The sequence below is a fragment of the Gadus chalcogrammus genome, chromosome 2 (assembly GCF_026213295.1).
Source record: "Gadus chalcogrammus isolate NIFS_2021 chromosome 2, NIFS_Gcha_1.0, whole genome shotgun sequence".
Taxonomy (NCBI): domain Eukaryota; kingdom Metazoa; phylum Chordata; class Actinopteri; order Gadiformes; family Gadidae; genus Gadus; species Gadus chalcogrammus.
In genome coordinates this window covers 15,309,035-15,323,892 of record NC_079413.1, presented here as the reverse complement: position 1 = coordinate 15,323,892, position 14,858 = coordinate 15,309,035, and the positions used below count along the sequence as shown (strand labels likewise).

Sequence of the window (14,858 nt, the reverse complement as noted above, 5' to 3'; positions counted from 1 at the left end):
ACTTACACATACACAGACACCCACTGAGGTCCACACATACATACATACATACACACACACGCCCACACACACACAGTTGTGTCTGTGGGGACCTTGGCCCGTGGTGAGCCGCAGTGCGGTGAGAGTGGCACAGGAGGTATGGAGACCACCGAAAGGATTCGCAGGCCCCTTATGGTAAGAAGGATCTGACTAAATGTATTTAACTCGTCCGTTTGGTTCACCAAACAGGACACTCAACGTTAATAGTGAGTTTGTTAATGCGTGTGTGTGTGCGTTTGTGTGTGTGTGTTTGTGTGTGTGTATGTCTCGGTAACTATGAGTTACTAACAACCGCCACAGAGAGAAAAAGGACTAACTAAGTGTGTGTGTGTGTGTGTGTGTGTGTGTGTGTGTGTGTGTGTGTGTGTGTGTGTGTGTGTGTGTGTGTGTGTGTGTGTGTTTGTATTGGTCAGTTGCGTTACTGCAACTCCTTTGCCTAATTTAGCCCCTCCATTTTGGGCTGTGCTACAGCTGCCGTAGCGCCCTTCCATTTGTATTTAGCCTCCCATGTCCCACTGGTAGCCTGTGCTGCTATGTGAGCTGCCTGCCCTGGACTGGTGTCCCAGACCGGTGGGCCCTTCCTGGGGCCTCATGGCCTCACAAAGGCCTGGTCTTGTTCCTACACCAAGACCCTTGGAGTCCAAGGCAAAGTTGGACTCAAGGTTTTCAGATTTCGTTTTCTGCACTCACAAACCATCCGTCTATCTAACGATCGATGGTCTAAGTTTGTCTGAATGATTTATTCTTTACCTTAACACTCCATGGTTCTTATACGTACACATCGTTCAACCATCGTTCACTACGGAACTAAGGACAGTGCAAGCTGTTCCAGATAATATCACCTACCTTAATGGGTGAGCTAGGGGCTTGTCTTTGGCTGAGAAACGTCTCCAGCCTGTCTGGCCGGTTTGGGAATTCAATTGTTATTGAGCAACACTTCAGGGCCTTTTTACCCTGTAAAACTCTAGCTGCCCAGCGGGTTGCCATGACGATCTCTCTCTCTCTCTCTCTCTCTCTCTCTCTCTCTCTCTCTCTCTCTCTCTCTCTCTTGTTGTGTCATAAACTGTCAATAATGTTATTGGAGACATCTATGTTGTGTGTGTGTGTGTGTGTGTGTGTGTGTGTGTGTGTGTGTGTGTGTGTGTGTGTGTGTGTGTGTGTGTGTGTGTGTGTGTGTGTGTGTGTGAGTGCCTGCATAATCTTAGATGTGGCCCTTTCCGGGATGACATCTATGTTAATCAACCCCATAATGTATAACCTCTCTCTCTCTCTCTCTCTCTCTCTCTCTCTCTCTCTCTCTCTCGACTGGAACATTTGATACAATCATAATCATAATCCAAGTGTTTCGTGATCATGCCCTACAACTGTACGTTGAGGAGTCTTGAATTTCCCTTTTGGGTTGGGGGTGGTGGGAAAAGGCCCTGGGGAAAAAAGCGTGTGTCAGCGTGTGTGTTCCTCACATATGTTCTCTGTTTGCTCTATGTAAACAAAACCAATGCAGGATTATATTACGGTAAATTGAGTTGGATAGTTGTTCTATTCTTACACAATTCAGTGTTTCCCCCAGTAAATGTCTTAGTCAAGGTGGTCAAGGAGCGGGGTCTCCGTTTCAATTCAATTTAAAAAGCTTTATGGTACGACCATTGTTGTGAACAGTTTTACCGATGCATTATTGATCTTTATTTTTTACGCCTGATGGAAGAATGTCTTCTTTCCCTACGAGATTTTTGTACTTTGTTAATGCATAATAATTAAAAAATATATACATGAAAAAATAAAACATATATATATTTTTTTTATATACATTGGTAGTCAAGGCGGGGCCCTATTGTTGTTAAGGTGCTCGCCTTAACAACAGAGGGCTGGGGGAAACACTGCAATTACAATCGTCACGAGTGGCTTCAATACCACAAATGAAATTTACTACTCAATTTCATGGAAGTGAAGTACTAATAATACTGATTGTACAAATACAACTACCACAGTGATAATACTAATACCAACACTTGAAGTAGAAATAATACATTGATTAATAATATTAATAACACTAATACGTACAAAATACTAATAGTAGTACTAGTAGTAATACTACTTCTACTAGTACTACGTCTACTCATAATTAAAGTACAAAAAACACTTTTAATATTACAGATACAATTGATACTATTAATCATCTATTATTATTGCTATAATACCTTTTTAATATCAACCAAGTCATAATCATTTTTGGCCATTTGTTTCACTGAACTGCTTGAGTAGCTTAATACAAAACAGCTGCAAGAGTTATGTTTAATAGCCACCTGTTCACTTCAGGTTAAAGTCCATTTTATTTCTCAGCCTGTCATATAGTATCTCACCAGGCAAGCGGTTAGTATGACACTGCTAGAGGTTCTGCGTGTAACTGGCCAAAAGAACAGCATGCCTGAGATCAGATGGTGAGTAACTATTTTGAAAAAAAGGCTGAGTGTGAAGTGAAGCAAGTAACCAAATTAGAATCAAATGAAAATCTTCAGGCCGAGAAAAGGAGAGGGGGAGAAGAGTAAAAAAGTAGAATAGGAAAAGGTGGAGTTCAGATTCCCTTCTGCGTGCGATTCTGTGTTGAAGGGGAGTGTAGCAGCAATATTGAATATCTCTCTCAAAATAGCATTTCTTTAGGACTGTAATTGTGCATGTTTGTGTACATGTACATGTGTGATTTGATGTGTTTATGTTTGTGTGTGTGCGTGTGCGTGTTTAATCTTGCATGTCTGTATATGTGGGTCAACACATTCCAGGATGACAACACATTGACCACCCTATCAACTAATCAACTATTCTCTCTCTCTCTCTCTCTCTCTCTCTCTCTCTCTCTCTCTCTCTCTCTCTCTCTCACTCTCTCATGGGATGACACAGATGTTAATCAACCTGATCAAATACGAGTCCTCTCCTGTTATCATATTTCTCTCCATCTCTCTTTCTCCCTCTCTCTGTCGTTCCTCTCTCTCACTTTATCATATCTGGAAACCTTCCCTTCTCTCCTCCTATCTTAGGCTAAGGTTTTGCCATTACATTTTCGGAAATGCAATATATGTTCCTATAAAAGGATACAGCTATGTTAGTGAGTGAGATAAAGTAGCTCATGTGTGCAATATAATTTCTTCTTTTTACGATTTGCCACATTATTGATTCAATTGACTATTGTGCTTTTAACTGAGTTTTGTGTGTGAGAAAGTGTGTGCCGAGGAAATGTGTGTGTGTGCATGCAGGATTTGTGAGTAAGGCAATGCAAGGCAATTGTTTTTGCATAACGCAATCAAGCAGTCCAGTGTGCATTACAGAGACACTCATAGGTCTCTCTCTCTCTCTCTCTCTCTCTCTCTACCATTGTTATTCTACGTTTTCCTATTATTATTATTATCCTGCCATGGGAGTCTATGGCCGCCCATGGAACGCCTTGGTAAAAAGTTGTTGATTCAGGACAGTCCCATGATCCCTCACAGCAATTTTGGCGTCGCTAGCTCAAGAGCTCTAGCGCCACCAACAGGTCAAAGTTGGAAATGCATTCATGTTTATAACGTTTGACCCATTCATCCAATTTTCACAATCAAGGTATCATCATATCTCTGCAAAGCTTTCATGTATCCGAACCAAACTTGTCTCATAGTCTTATGACTCTTATCCTGATGTCCAAATAATTTGTTGACATTTGAACTCTAGGTCAAATGTTGTTTGACCACAGCGAGTGTCATCATTTCTCAGTCTATCTTTTATATTTTGATGTGAAACTTGTTGAAAGTGCTGAAGGCTGTGTGTCGGACGTAGATCTATCGTGTTGCTGTGGCTACTCTGGTCAATTCTGCTTGCGGACGAGTCGTGTTAGCTTGCGACGACGTGCACGATCAACGCAACAAACTATGGCAGAATACGTATGGAAGCCCTGATCCGTAGGCGGATGCGTTGTTAGCAGCCCTTAGAAAGCAACTTCAATGTATTTTTTATTGTGATAACCATTTGACAATAGCTTTCAATGTAAGGGAAATTACTGAGACGGTCTTCCTGTAGTCTGTCCACCAAAATTAGTTTATGGAGTCATGATGAATTTTCCGCCATCTTGGTTTATGTCAAAAACATTCAAAATGCTACTCCTGTCACAAATCTTTTCAGATCATCTCGAAACTTGGCACAGATGATATGCAGGCCATGCTTGATAGAAAACATCGAAAGATCTTTCAAATCCAAAGCCGTTTGGCCACTACAGCCAATCAAATTCTACCGCGAAGTCACCAAACAGGATGTAAGCCAATATCTCAGCAGCCCTTTGACATATCATAACCAAACTTGGTACATCTACCCATGACATCACAACTAATGAATTCGTTGACCATTGACCTCTAGGGGGCGCTATAATTAATGAAGATGTGTTTTAACTCCTCTCTCTTTACATGAGTATATTTCAAACTTACTTTTGATGTCTGGTGATACAGTCAGACCGCCCCATATAGCTAATAAAATATTTCCCATGGCAACATCAGAAATTGGCCGCCATGTTTAAAGTTGTCTACATCAACATTACATATCCACAGGCCACAAATTATGTCCAATCATCATGAACCTTGCTCTATATGATCTAAGCCCAACAGCTTTTTCTAATTCAAAACCGTTTGGCCTTGACAGCCAATCAAACTTGACGGCAAAGCCGCCAAACAGGGAGTAAGCCTGTTCTCAGCAACTCTTTAACCTATCATAGCCAAACTTGCTCGATTATGTCCAATCATCAGGAAACTTGCCATATTTGATCTTCAGAGCAAGCTGAATAAACCTGCCAAACAGCTTCTTCTAATTCCCAACCTTTTGGCCGGGACAGCCAATCAAACTTGACGGCAAAGCCGCCTAACAGGAAGTAATTCTGTTCTCAGCAACTCTTTAACATATCATAGCCAAACTTCATAGACTCGTGACATCATTCTGGGGACAGCCAAACAATTTGGTGATCTTTGACCTCAGGGGGACATCAAACAATGACTTTATTTACCATTCCGCCCACTTACAATATAGACTGCAATTCTTACTGGATTAGATGCTTCATGAACCACCTCAAGAACAGATGCTTGTTAACATTGTGTCTCTGTTAGGGATATTGTTCCGAATACCCTTATGTATTTGTGTCACTTGTTCTGTCGGGCAGACGATAATGCGCCCTTACCTCTAGGTAGGCAAATTTTTCCATTTGGTAAACATTGTTTACCAAATGTTGAAAATGAGCCTCCCGACTCACTTCAACTTCGGGATGTAGCGGTTAGGACGCAATGAAGATCTCGAGTACGCCACAAAAATTCAGCCAGCAGCATAAATTAGGTGAGAAACTGTGATTTATTTTCCACGCCTGAAAAAGTGAAATGGCGAAGCCAAACAAAATACTTCGATAAACAAACCAAAAATCAGCCAGAGGGTTGCTCACTTGAAAAAGTTCCATTAACATGAGAATCACCGAACATGTAGGCTACCAGCCTAACAGCAAGCCGTCTCTCTATGCCTCCACCAACCCCCTTGAAATCAAAAAATACCGGGCTTAAATAATGGCAACCAGCGGGTATATACCAATTAACTAAATTGGTATATACCAACAACCATCGGGGTTCACCGAGCCAAGTATCATAATACATAAACATATAATACATATTTTATAATGAAATCATATCTGACCACACACTTCATTATACATCTTAACAGTTTGAATGTTGATGATGAAGTTCACCGTTGCAAAATGCAAAATACCATAATAATTAAACATAGCAAATAACGCCCCCCCCCCCCCCCCCCCTTACAAACAGTCATGTTCCTGCATCCCAATCAGGCAATGAATGCATTTCCAGGTGCTCGTGTTGCCCGGGGTTCCAAATGTTTGGGGACCCAGGAAGTGGGTGTGGCTGTCAGTGTCTGTTTGTGTCATGCAAAATGTATGGGTTAACGACAGAGAATGGGTTAACGACAGAGAATGGGTTATCGAGCATATCGGCTGGTACCTAACCGATTGCAAGGATGTTTACATGCAAGTAACTGAAAGGTTTTGTTGTGATCAATATGTCTCATGACGAGACGTGGTTGCCGGCACCGTGCGTCATACTCAACATAAACAGATGTGTGAATGCGTGTGTGCGTGTTGATCAGTTTACGTGTTGCGGGTAGTGTCATATGTACGTGAAAAGGAGGGGCTACCTTTTCACACGCGTACTCGCATCATGCTGTAGTTTATTCCACCAGCTGTCGTTATTACCGATTACCGAGACGGTCGTCATGTAGCCACCTAACCGATTACGTCCGTCCGATTACCAATACTGTCGTCATGTAGTCTACTAGCCGATTACGTCCGTCCGATTACCGATACGGTCTTCACGTAGCCACCCAGCTGATTACGTCCGCCAGGCAGAATTAGTTTACCGATTACCGAGACGGTCGTCATGTAGCCACCCAGCTGATTACGTCCATCTGGTAGAATTAGTTTACAGATTACCGAGACAGTCGTCAAGTAGCCACCTAGCCGATTACGTCCATCCGATTACCAATACGGTCGTCATGTAGCCACCTAGCCGATTATGTCCGTCCGATTACCGGTACGGTCGTCATGTAGCCACCCAGCCGATTACGTCTGTCTGGCAGAATTAGTTTACCGATTACCGAGGCGTCCGTCATGTAGCCACCCATTCCAAAAGCCGTCGTTATTACCGATTATCGAGACGGTCGTCATGTAGCCACCTGGCCGATTACGTCCATCCGATTACCGATACGGTCGTCATGTAGCCACCCAGCTGATTACGTCCATCCGGCAAAATTAGTTTACCGATTACCGATACGGTCGTCATGTAGCCACCCAGCCGATTACGACCGTCTGGCAGAATTAGCTTATCGAGTCCCATTATGCTTAATACCCACATTGCTGCTCGCAGCTATACTTCTTATTCTTGTCTGTCCACAAGTTTTTGAATGTGGTTCTGCAAAATTAACCAATACTAAATATTACAACCGTAGTTTGCATCGCAAACTAATCACTATTTAATTAATCATATATGATGGGCCATTTTACTACATTCACAGGACTTTATATTGCCGTGTGATGTCAGCCTTGAATTTATCTGACCTGTTGCCACATTCTGGTGATTGATGCTACTGAGTGCGTTGTGGTGTGAGTTTGGCTCTGTGCGATGAGAAGAGACGGCCTGAGGAGAAACTGTTCGATGAACGATCGCCATGGCAACAGGGAGGGTCTGTGCTTTCTCGATGGCTGCCTGGCTATTTGGCAAAGGAGCAGCTGACATGCATCAGTATCGGCATTATTTGTTACGTTCATACATATGTAACATAACACTGTAGGCTACGCATGAATGTATCGGAGAACACGCACAAGCAAGGCAAAAGGCCACAAACTGTGTTTCTTTCCACAATTTATTCACTGGTTCTTATAATCAGAAGCGATTCATACAGCAAGCTCAGTTACAGGTCAGTAAGGATCATCTTGCTCAAGGGGTTGGACTTGTAGATGGTGGTCCTTGCAGGGGATCGAACCGAGCAAATTTCTGCTCACAGACAGAAACACTCTGGGAACTATACGTTTCACCCTATCCCTGTATTCGAGCGCACAGGGATTATATTTATCCGGCCTGATTGGTAGCTCATTACCTTCTCCCGATTGTGTCGGCACTCTGGAATTATTTCACCCTTTGTTATTGAATCATTACTTCCATTCTTTATAGGAAGTAAGTGAGAGAATGTAATTGGTAATAAAGTGCTACAAAGAAGGTATTATTAGGTGCAAATACCTGAAAGATTGCAGTTAAAGTGGTCATTACTGTTTGGAGGCTAGAATGTGATGACCGAGCACCCCTCTTGGTTTGTGTGTGTGTGTGTGTGTGTGTGTGTGCGTGCGTGCGTGCGTGCGTGCGTGCGTGCGTGCGTGCGTGCGTGCGTGCGTGCGTGCGTGCGTGCGTGCGTGCGTGCGTGCGTGCGTGCGTGCGCGTGTGTGTGTGTGTGTGTGTGTGTTTGTGTGTGAGAGTGCAATCGAGTTACAGAAGCCTCATGCGTTATTCGCAGGGGGATTTAGCGGGAAGTAAAATGGCGTTTGTCATCCATGTGCATTCTCACCTTCTATTTTAAAAAACCAACAGTGAATGACTCACCTCCTCTTCAGCTCCGGCACATTCAGCTGTCCCACATTCTTCCATGTGCCTCCCACCACCGTCACCCCGCCTGTCACCTATGACAACAGCCAGCCGAGAACAAGTGGGATTGTTATGTAAAGAGAGAAGAAGAGAACACAGAAAAAAACATTTTTGAACTTGCCTGCCTCTCCATTTTTTGTCCTCCACGCCCACCTTTGCTCCTACTCTCTACTTCTTCTCTTATTCTCTCTGTCTCCCTCTCCCTCTCTCTCTCTCTCTCTCTCTCTCTCTCTCTCTCTCTCTCTCTCTCTCTCTCTCTCTCTCTCTCTCTCTCTCTCTCTCTCTCTCCATGCTGTGTTCTGCTGATGTTATGGACGACAGATCAAATCAAGTCAAATTTATGGTTGCAGCCCGGTATTAAAAACAGTCAATCGAACATAAATCCAACATGAAATCCAACATACAAGACAGGACACATATACAGCAATACAATACAGTACAGTGACAGTCAAGTTAAATTCAAGATCACTTCATGTGAAGACCAAAGACAAGGTAATTACTGAGTGCAGAAAAGGCTTAGTGCAATCATTTGTGCAAATTCAGCCTTCTAATGTAGTGAAAACATAAGAATGTTCTTTTTTTACCTTTTGAGCTGTCTATCTTCTACCTGAAGGTAGAAGCTCAAACTCCCTCTGCAGGGTGTGGTCAGTTCAGACAATATGATATGGGCCTTTCTTCTGATCATAAAGGTCACTAAGCTATGCTTATATATACCTTTTCTGGCCACTCTGACAAGACGAGCCAGCCTATTCTTTAGGGCCTGTTTCAGGCCCACTAAAAGTGCTGTAGAACAGAGTAATCATTTTGGTGCAAGCCTTAAATAGTTATTTAAGTAGTAAAAATATTTTTGTACCTTCTAAGAAATGGCATCTGCATTAGCCTGCAAGCACAACCTGCTGTCTAACAGAGTACCATTATATTCTTAGTTCTCCACGAAATTCATCTCAATTCCCTCAATCACCGGGAGTTTTGGGATGGGTGCTGATTTCCTAAAATCATTAATCTTGTCCTTGGTTTTTAAACATTCATTTCAAGCAAAGACTCCACCATGACACAATGTCATTAACGACCGGTCCATGATCTAGTTCCTCCCTCTTCAGCAGACTAACTATGGCCGAGTCGTATGCAAACTTTATGTACATGGTTGGTAATATTCTAATCTGTGTTTTGATTTCCCTTCCGCTCTCAATTTCTCTCTATCTCTTTTCCTTATCACACTTCCAACCGCATCCATGGAAATTCATTAGACAAATCTCAACTACATTTCCATTCAATTTACATCATGGCATGGCTTGGCTTGATGCTTTGTTTCTTTTACAGGTGGATGTTCAATGGGACTAAGCGGGTGGTTATTTTTGTTCCAAGAAAGGGATATTTTGTTTGCCGGTTCTTTAGAGGATCATATGGGATTGAAGTTAGTGAGAAATCATGACAAAGGGGAAGTACATTTAATGCTTCTGAAATTGTTCCACCCATTTACAGCAATTTATTTTACAATCAACCTAAGAACTATAAGGCTGAACGAATCACGAACGATTCCTTTTTAGTGAATAATACAGAACATAAGGAACTTAATAAATTAATGAAATCACATATTAAATCGCAATCGCAATATTGGTTAAAATTAGGGATGTCCGATATTGGCTTTTTTGCCGATATCCGATATGCGATATTGTCCAACTCTAAATTTTCGATTCCGATATCAGCCGATACCGATGTCGATATTTGGGTTATTTTTCCTCAAACCTAATTTAGGTAACATTACATATCTCCTGTTGTGGAATTAACACAACATGCTTAAAGAGCCCATGCCATTAAAATCACATTTTTCCTGTTGTTTGTTAAATAACATAGGTCTGAATAAGTTTGTGAGCTGTGGTAAGTTTGAAATCTATGCAGTTTGTCTGCTGAATGCAATAGGAAATGAAAGGAAAAAGGCAGAAGAAATGAGCCAATCTGGATACGGTGACACTGTGACGTAGCGTTGTCAAACTATTATTCATGGCCCTGCCCACTTGGTTGGTTCGTAACCACCCACAAGAATTCTAAAGGAGTCGTGATTGAGCTAGTGCTAAATGCTAATACGTGTATTGTAGTTGCTTACTTCGTAGTAACAGGCTAGTTACAGAATTTTGAATGCAATGGCAGAACGACATCGAAGTACATGAACTGCGACATGCTGCCTGCCGCCGGTTGCCGCGAGGCACCACCGCCGCGAAGCACCACCGCCCGGCAGCGGGCAGCCGGGCGGTGGTTCCTTGCGCCGGCAGCAGGCAGCAGGGAGCGCGCGGTTCTGTCTACTACAGATTGATGTGGAAGTGGAAGAACCAGAGACGTCGGAGAACCCGACGAAGTCCTTTGGGATTCATTATATCGTCTGGACGTGCACACAGCTTTTGGCCGTGATAATATGTATTATTTGATATAGATATCTATGTATTATATGATATTATTTAGATATAGAGCTCCAGGACTGTAACGCAAGTGTTGTACACTTCCTTGTTATTTGGATAACCGTTCTGCTGTTGGTGTGATGCCGCATAACGCGTCGGACTCTCGTCTCTGGTATTTCTACAACGAGACTCGTAGTGGGGGTTATCTCAGCCATGGTTGAGAATGAATTGGGGGGAAAGGAACTTTGGCTTTGACTCCCTGAAGTAGGCATGAACCACAACATGGAGGAGAAAGGGATTGTTGACCGCGGTCGTCTCCCGCCGGAGCCTCTCTGCCGATGGACCACCGCTTCAGGAGGCGGTGATTAGCGCCGCTGACCGCTGCCGAGGCGGCGGGAAGCAGGGCTCAAGCGGGATACATTCGCGGCCAACAATCCCCTTCTCCTCCATGTCGTGGTTCATGTACTTCAGGGAGTCAAAGCCAAAGTTCCTTTCCCCCAATTCATTCTCAACCATGGCTGAGATGACCCCCACTACGAGTCTCGTTGTAGAAATACCAGAGACGAGAGTCCGACGCGTTATGCGGCATCACACCAACAGCAGAACGGTTATCCAAATAACAAGGAAGTGTACAACACTTGCGTTACAGTCCTGGGGCTCTATATCTAAATAATATCATATAATACATAGATATCTATATCAAATAATACATATTATCACGGCCAAAAGCTGTGTGCACCTCCAGACGATATAATGAATCGCAAAGGACTTCGTCGGGTTCTCCGACGTCTCTGGTTCTTCCGCTTCCACATCAATCTGAAGAAGACGCGGTCGTTTGAGATTCATAATAGCCTATCGTCTGGAGGCTCACACAGCTTTTGGCCGTGATAATATATATTATGATATAGATATCTATGTATACAATGGGTTTCTAAGAGCCATTGCGATACATCCACCGTAAACAGAGCGCATGGTACCGTGGCTACAAGCTGCTCAGGGCCAGGTGATAATATATATTATAGATTATATGATATAGATATCTATGTATAATATGGGTTTCTAAGAGCCATTGCGATACATCCACCGTAAACAGAGCGCATGGTACCGTGGGCTGCTCAGGGCCAGGTGATAATATACATTATATATTATATTATATTATATTATATTATATAGATATCTATGTATAATATGGGTTTCAACGAGCCATTGCGATACATCCACCGTAAACAGAGCGCATGGTACTGTGGCTACAAGCTGCTCAGGGCCACACCCCCACCCCCCTCCTTGACCTGCCTTGACACGCCCACCGTAACCAGAGCGCATTGTACTGTGGCTACAAGCTGCTCAGGGCCACACCCCCACCCCCCTCCTTGACCTGCCTTGACACGCCCACCGAAACAGCGCGTTTGGGGGAAGCTCAATGTGCGACTGGTTCGGAGTGGCTGTAACTCTGCACCACGGCTGAATTTCGGGGACGTCTTTGAATACTGTGTTTGTGGCCCACTAATACCTATATTAAAGCATCCATAAAAAGCATGGCATGGGATCTTTAATGTTATTGTGATGCCCCACTGGATGCATTCTTGAATGCAACAAGGCTTTCCAAATGTTAACATTGTCTGTGCAAAATAAGAAAAATACTTCAACTTAATTTAAGGGAAAAGTGCCATGTTTATTTTTTTTTATTATTATTATTATTTTTTTTTTAAATCTGATACCGATATTGACCGATATTACATTTTTATGCTAATATCGGGCCGATAATATCGGACATCTCTAGTTAAAATGATCGGGATTAGATTATTTCCCCAAATCATTCAGCCCTACCAAGAACCAACACTTGAAGAGATACTTGGCAAACACCTTGCATGTGCCATAGAGCTTTGGTTTGTAGGTCATCCCTCAGTCTTGAAGAACAGAACCAGGTCACTTATCTTTCCAAATGACTACAATATGTTGATCACTAGTATAGTCTATATGTGTTCATCAGGAGTGAAATTCACTTGGAGTGAAATTCACTTGGGTTGATCAACAGTACAGTCCACGTGTTGATCACCTGTATAGCCCTGGTGTGTTGATCCCCAGTATAGCTAATTGTTAATCGCCAGTATAGCCCACATGTATTCATCACCAGTATAGTTTGCATGTGTTGATCCCCAGTTTAGTCCACATTTGTTCAGCAGAGATACAGTCAAAATGTGTTCATCATGATTATAGTGCACAAGTGTAGATCACCATTGTAGTCCCAGGTGTTGATCACCAGTCTAACCCCTCTATGGTGATCACCAGCATTTGTGTTGATCATCAGTATAGCCTATGTGGGTTGACCACCAGTAAAGCCCTCATGTGTTGATCAACAGTGTAATCCTGGTGGGTTGATCCCAAGTATAGCCCATGTGTGCTGATCAACAGTATAACCCTTCTATGTTGATTACCAGTATAGCCCGTGTGTTGATCAACGGCATAGCCCATGTGTGTTGTTCACCAGTAGTCCAAGTGTGTTGATCCCCAGTCTAGCCAACATGTGTTAATCACCAGTACAACCCTTCTATGTTGATCCCTGGTATAGCCCATGTGTATTGATCACCAGTATTACCGATGTGTGCTGATAACCAGAATGGCCCATATGTGTTGATCAACAGTATAGCCCACATGTTTTGATCAACATCATAGCCCACGTGTTTGACTGTGATGGTCCGTGTCTCCCCAGGGCTCTGCAGACTCCTACACCAGTAGGCCTTCGGACTCGGACGTGTCCCTGGAAGAAGACCCCGAGGCGCTGCGGAAGGAGGCGGACAGGCAGGCCCTTGCCACTCTCGAGAAGGCCAAGGTCAGAGGCCGAGCCTGAGCGAATCACAACTAATCACCTCCTCGCTCATTCTGTCTGGTGGGCTTCCTGTCCGGATCTTGACAGCCGGCTGCCGACATGGCTTGGCGATAGGGTTGCCGCGGTGTGGACATTTTCACGCTCGTGTAATACGAGTTGACACGAGTAATACGCTCGTGTCAACACCGATAATACCGGCATAAACGGTATTAACTTTGAAACTATAGGTCAACCGCCATCTTCTCCGTCAACTTTCCTCTCACACTTGGTGACAGCGGCTGGCAGCGCGCCAATTCTCGGCGTCTTATAACGTTCTTTATACAACGGGGGACCTAAATCCAGCGATCTGATTGGTTCCCAACTGTTGTATAATGAGCGTATACATAACTGCTATGACGCCCGATCATTTTGTGAAAGTTTGCATATCACTCCGCGCCTGGAAGTAGAAACAGTTACAAAGTAAAACATATGTTGGATGATGGAGAGCGTGTAAATGTTGTTACTCCGGGAGTGAGCAAGGCGATGGAGAGACTAACGAAAGCTTAGGCACACGGCGAGTGAACTGCTCCATAGGATAAATTGCCGGCGAACCGCTCTATCGGAGCCTTCTCTCGGAGCCTTCTCTCGGAGGGACGCTAAAGTGTGTTGCATAGCGACCGTCGATGCATAGCGGCAGCCAGGAGGGACTACTTTTTTGTATTCTTTAATTAAACGGCTATTTTGACTTTCTTGGTTTCTTTTTAAATGTAGTGTGTCTATGACTTTCGTTTCGCCATAATAGTAACCGTTGTATAAAAGAAATAGATCACTTCAGTCAGTGGCATGTGCTCATTATACCACTGTGAAGGGGGTCGCCGGCCCTCCGCTGTGCGTCGGGGCCGGACAACGCCCCTTAACAGTGGTATAATGAGCACATACCACAGCCTGGCGTGATCTATTGCTTAAATATATAATAGTATAATATAATTGTATATATCATAATATCACGGCCAAAAGCTATGTGCGCCTCCAGATGGCCGTAGTGCGGGGAGCTCACGTAGGGATTGGACTTTGCGGGGTTTGTTTACCGGCGTTGCTATGGTTACCGGTCTTGTAAGGAAGCACGTCAATTCTCGGCGCGACAATTCTCCCGCACAGAGCAGAACTGTGGCCTATTCCACACATTTTAATTTTCTTAATTATAATTATATTATTCCTTTTTACTGAATTTGTTTTTTATTACAAAAAAAAATATATATATTTTTTTGTAATGAACGGTTGCACACCCGGTGTGCAACACCAAGTAAACGGTGTTGGCCTCAACACCGGCAACACCGGTAATACCGTATACCACGGCAACCCTACTTGGCGATGTGGATTTTGGGAACAAATACAATAGACTATCGTATTTCAAATTCAAACTGAAAC

At 43.4% G+C, this 14,858-nt stretch overlaps 1 protein-coding gene across 4 annotated transcripts in view; it reads left to right on the top strand.

Moving 5' to 3' along the window:
* The window catches only part of cacnb1 (calcium channel, voltage-dependent, beta 1 subunit), a 55,146-nt gene that overhangs the window by 18,397 nt on the left and 21,891 nt on the right, over positions 1-14,858 (top strand). For all 4 annotated transcript variants that reach the window (XM_056582750.1, XM_056582756.1, XM_056582773.1 and 1 more), the window contains exon 3: positions 13,335-13,454. In XM_056582750.1, coding sequence (XP_056438725.1) covers positions 13,335-13,454 — 120 coding nt within the window. The remainder of the gene's footprint in view (positions 1-13,334; positions 13,455-14,858) is intronic.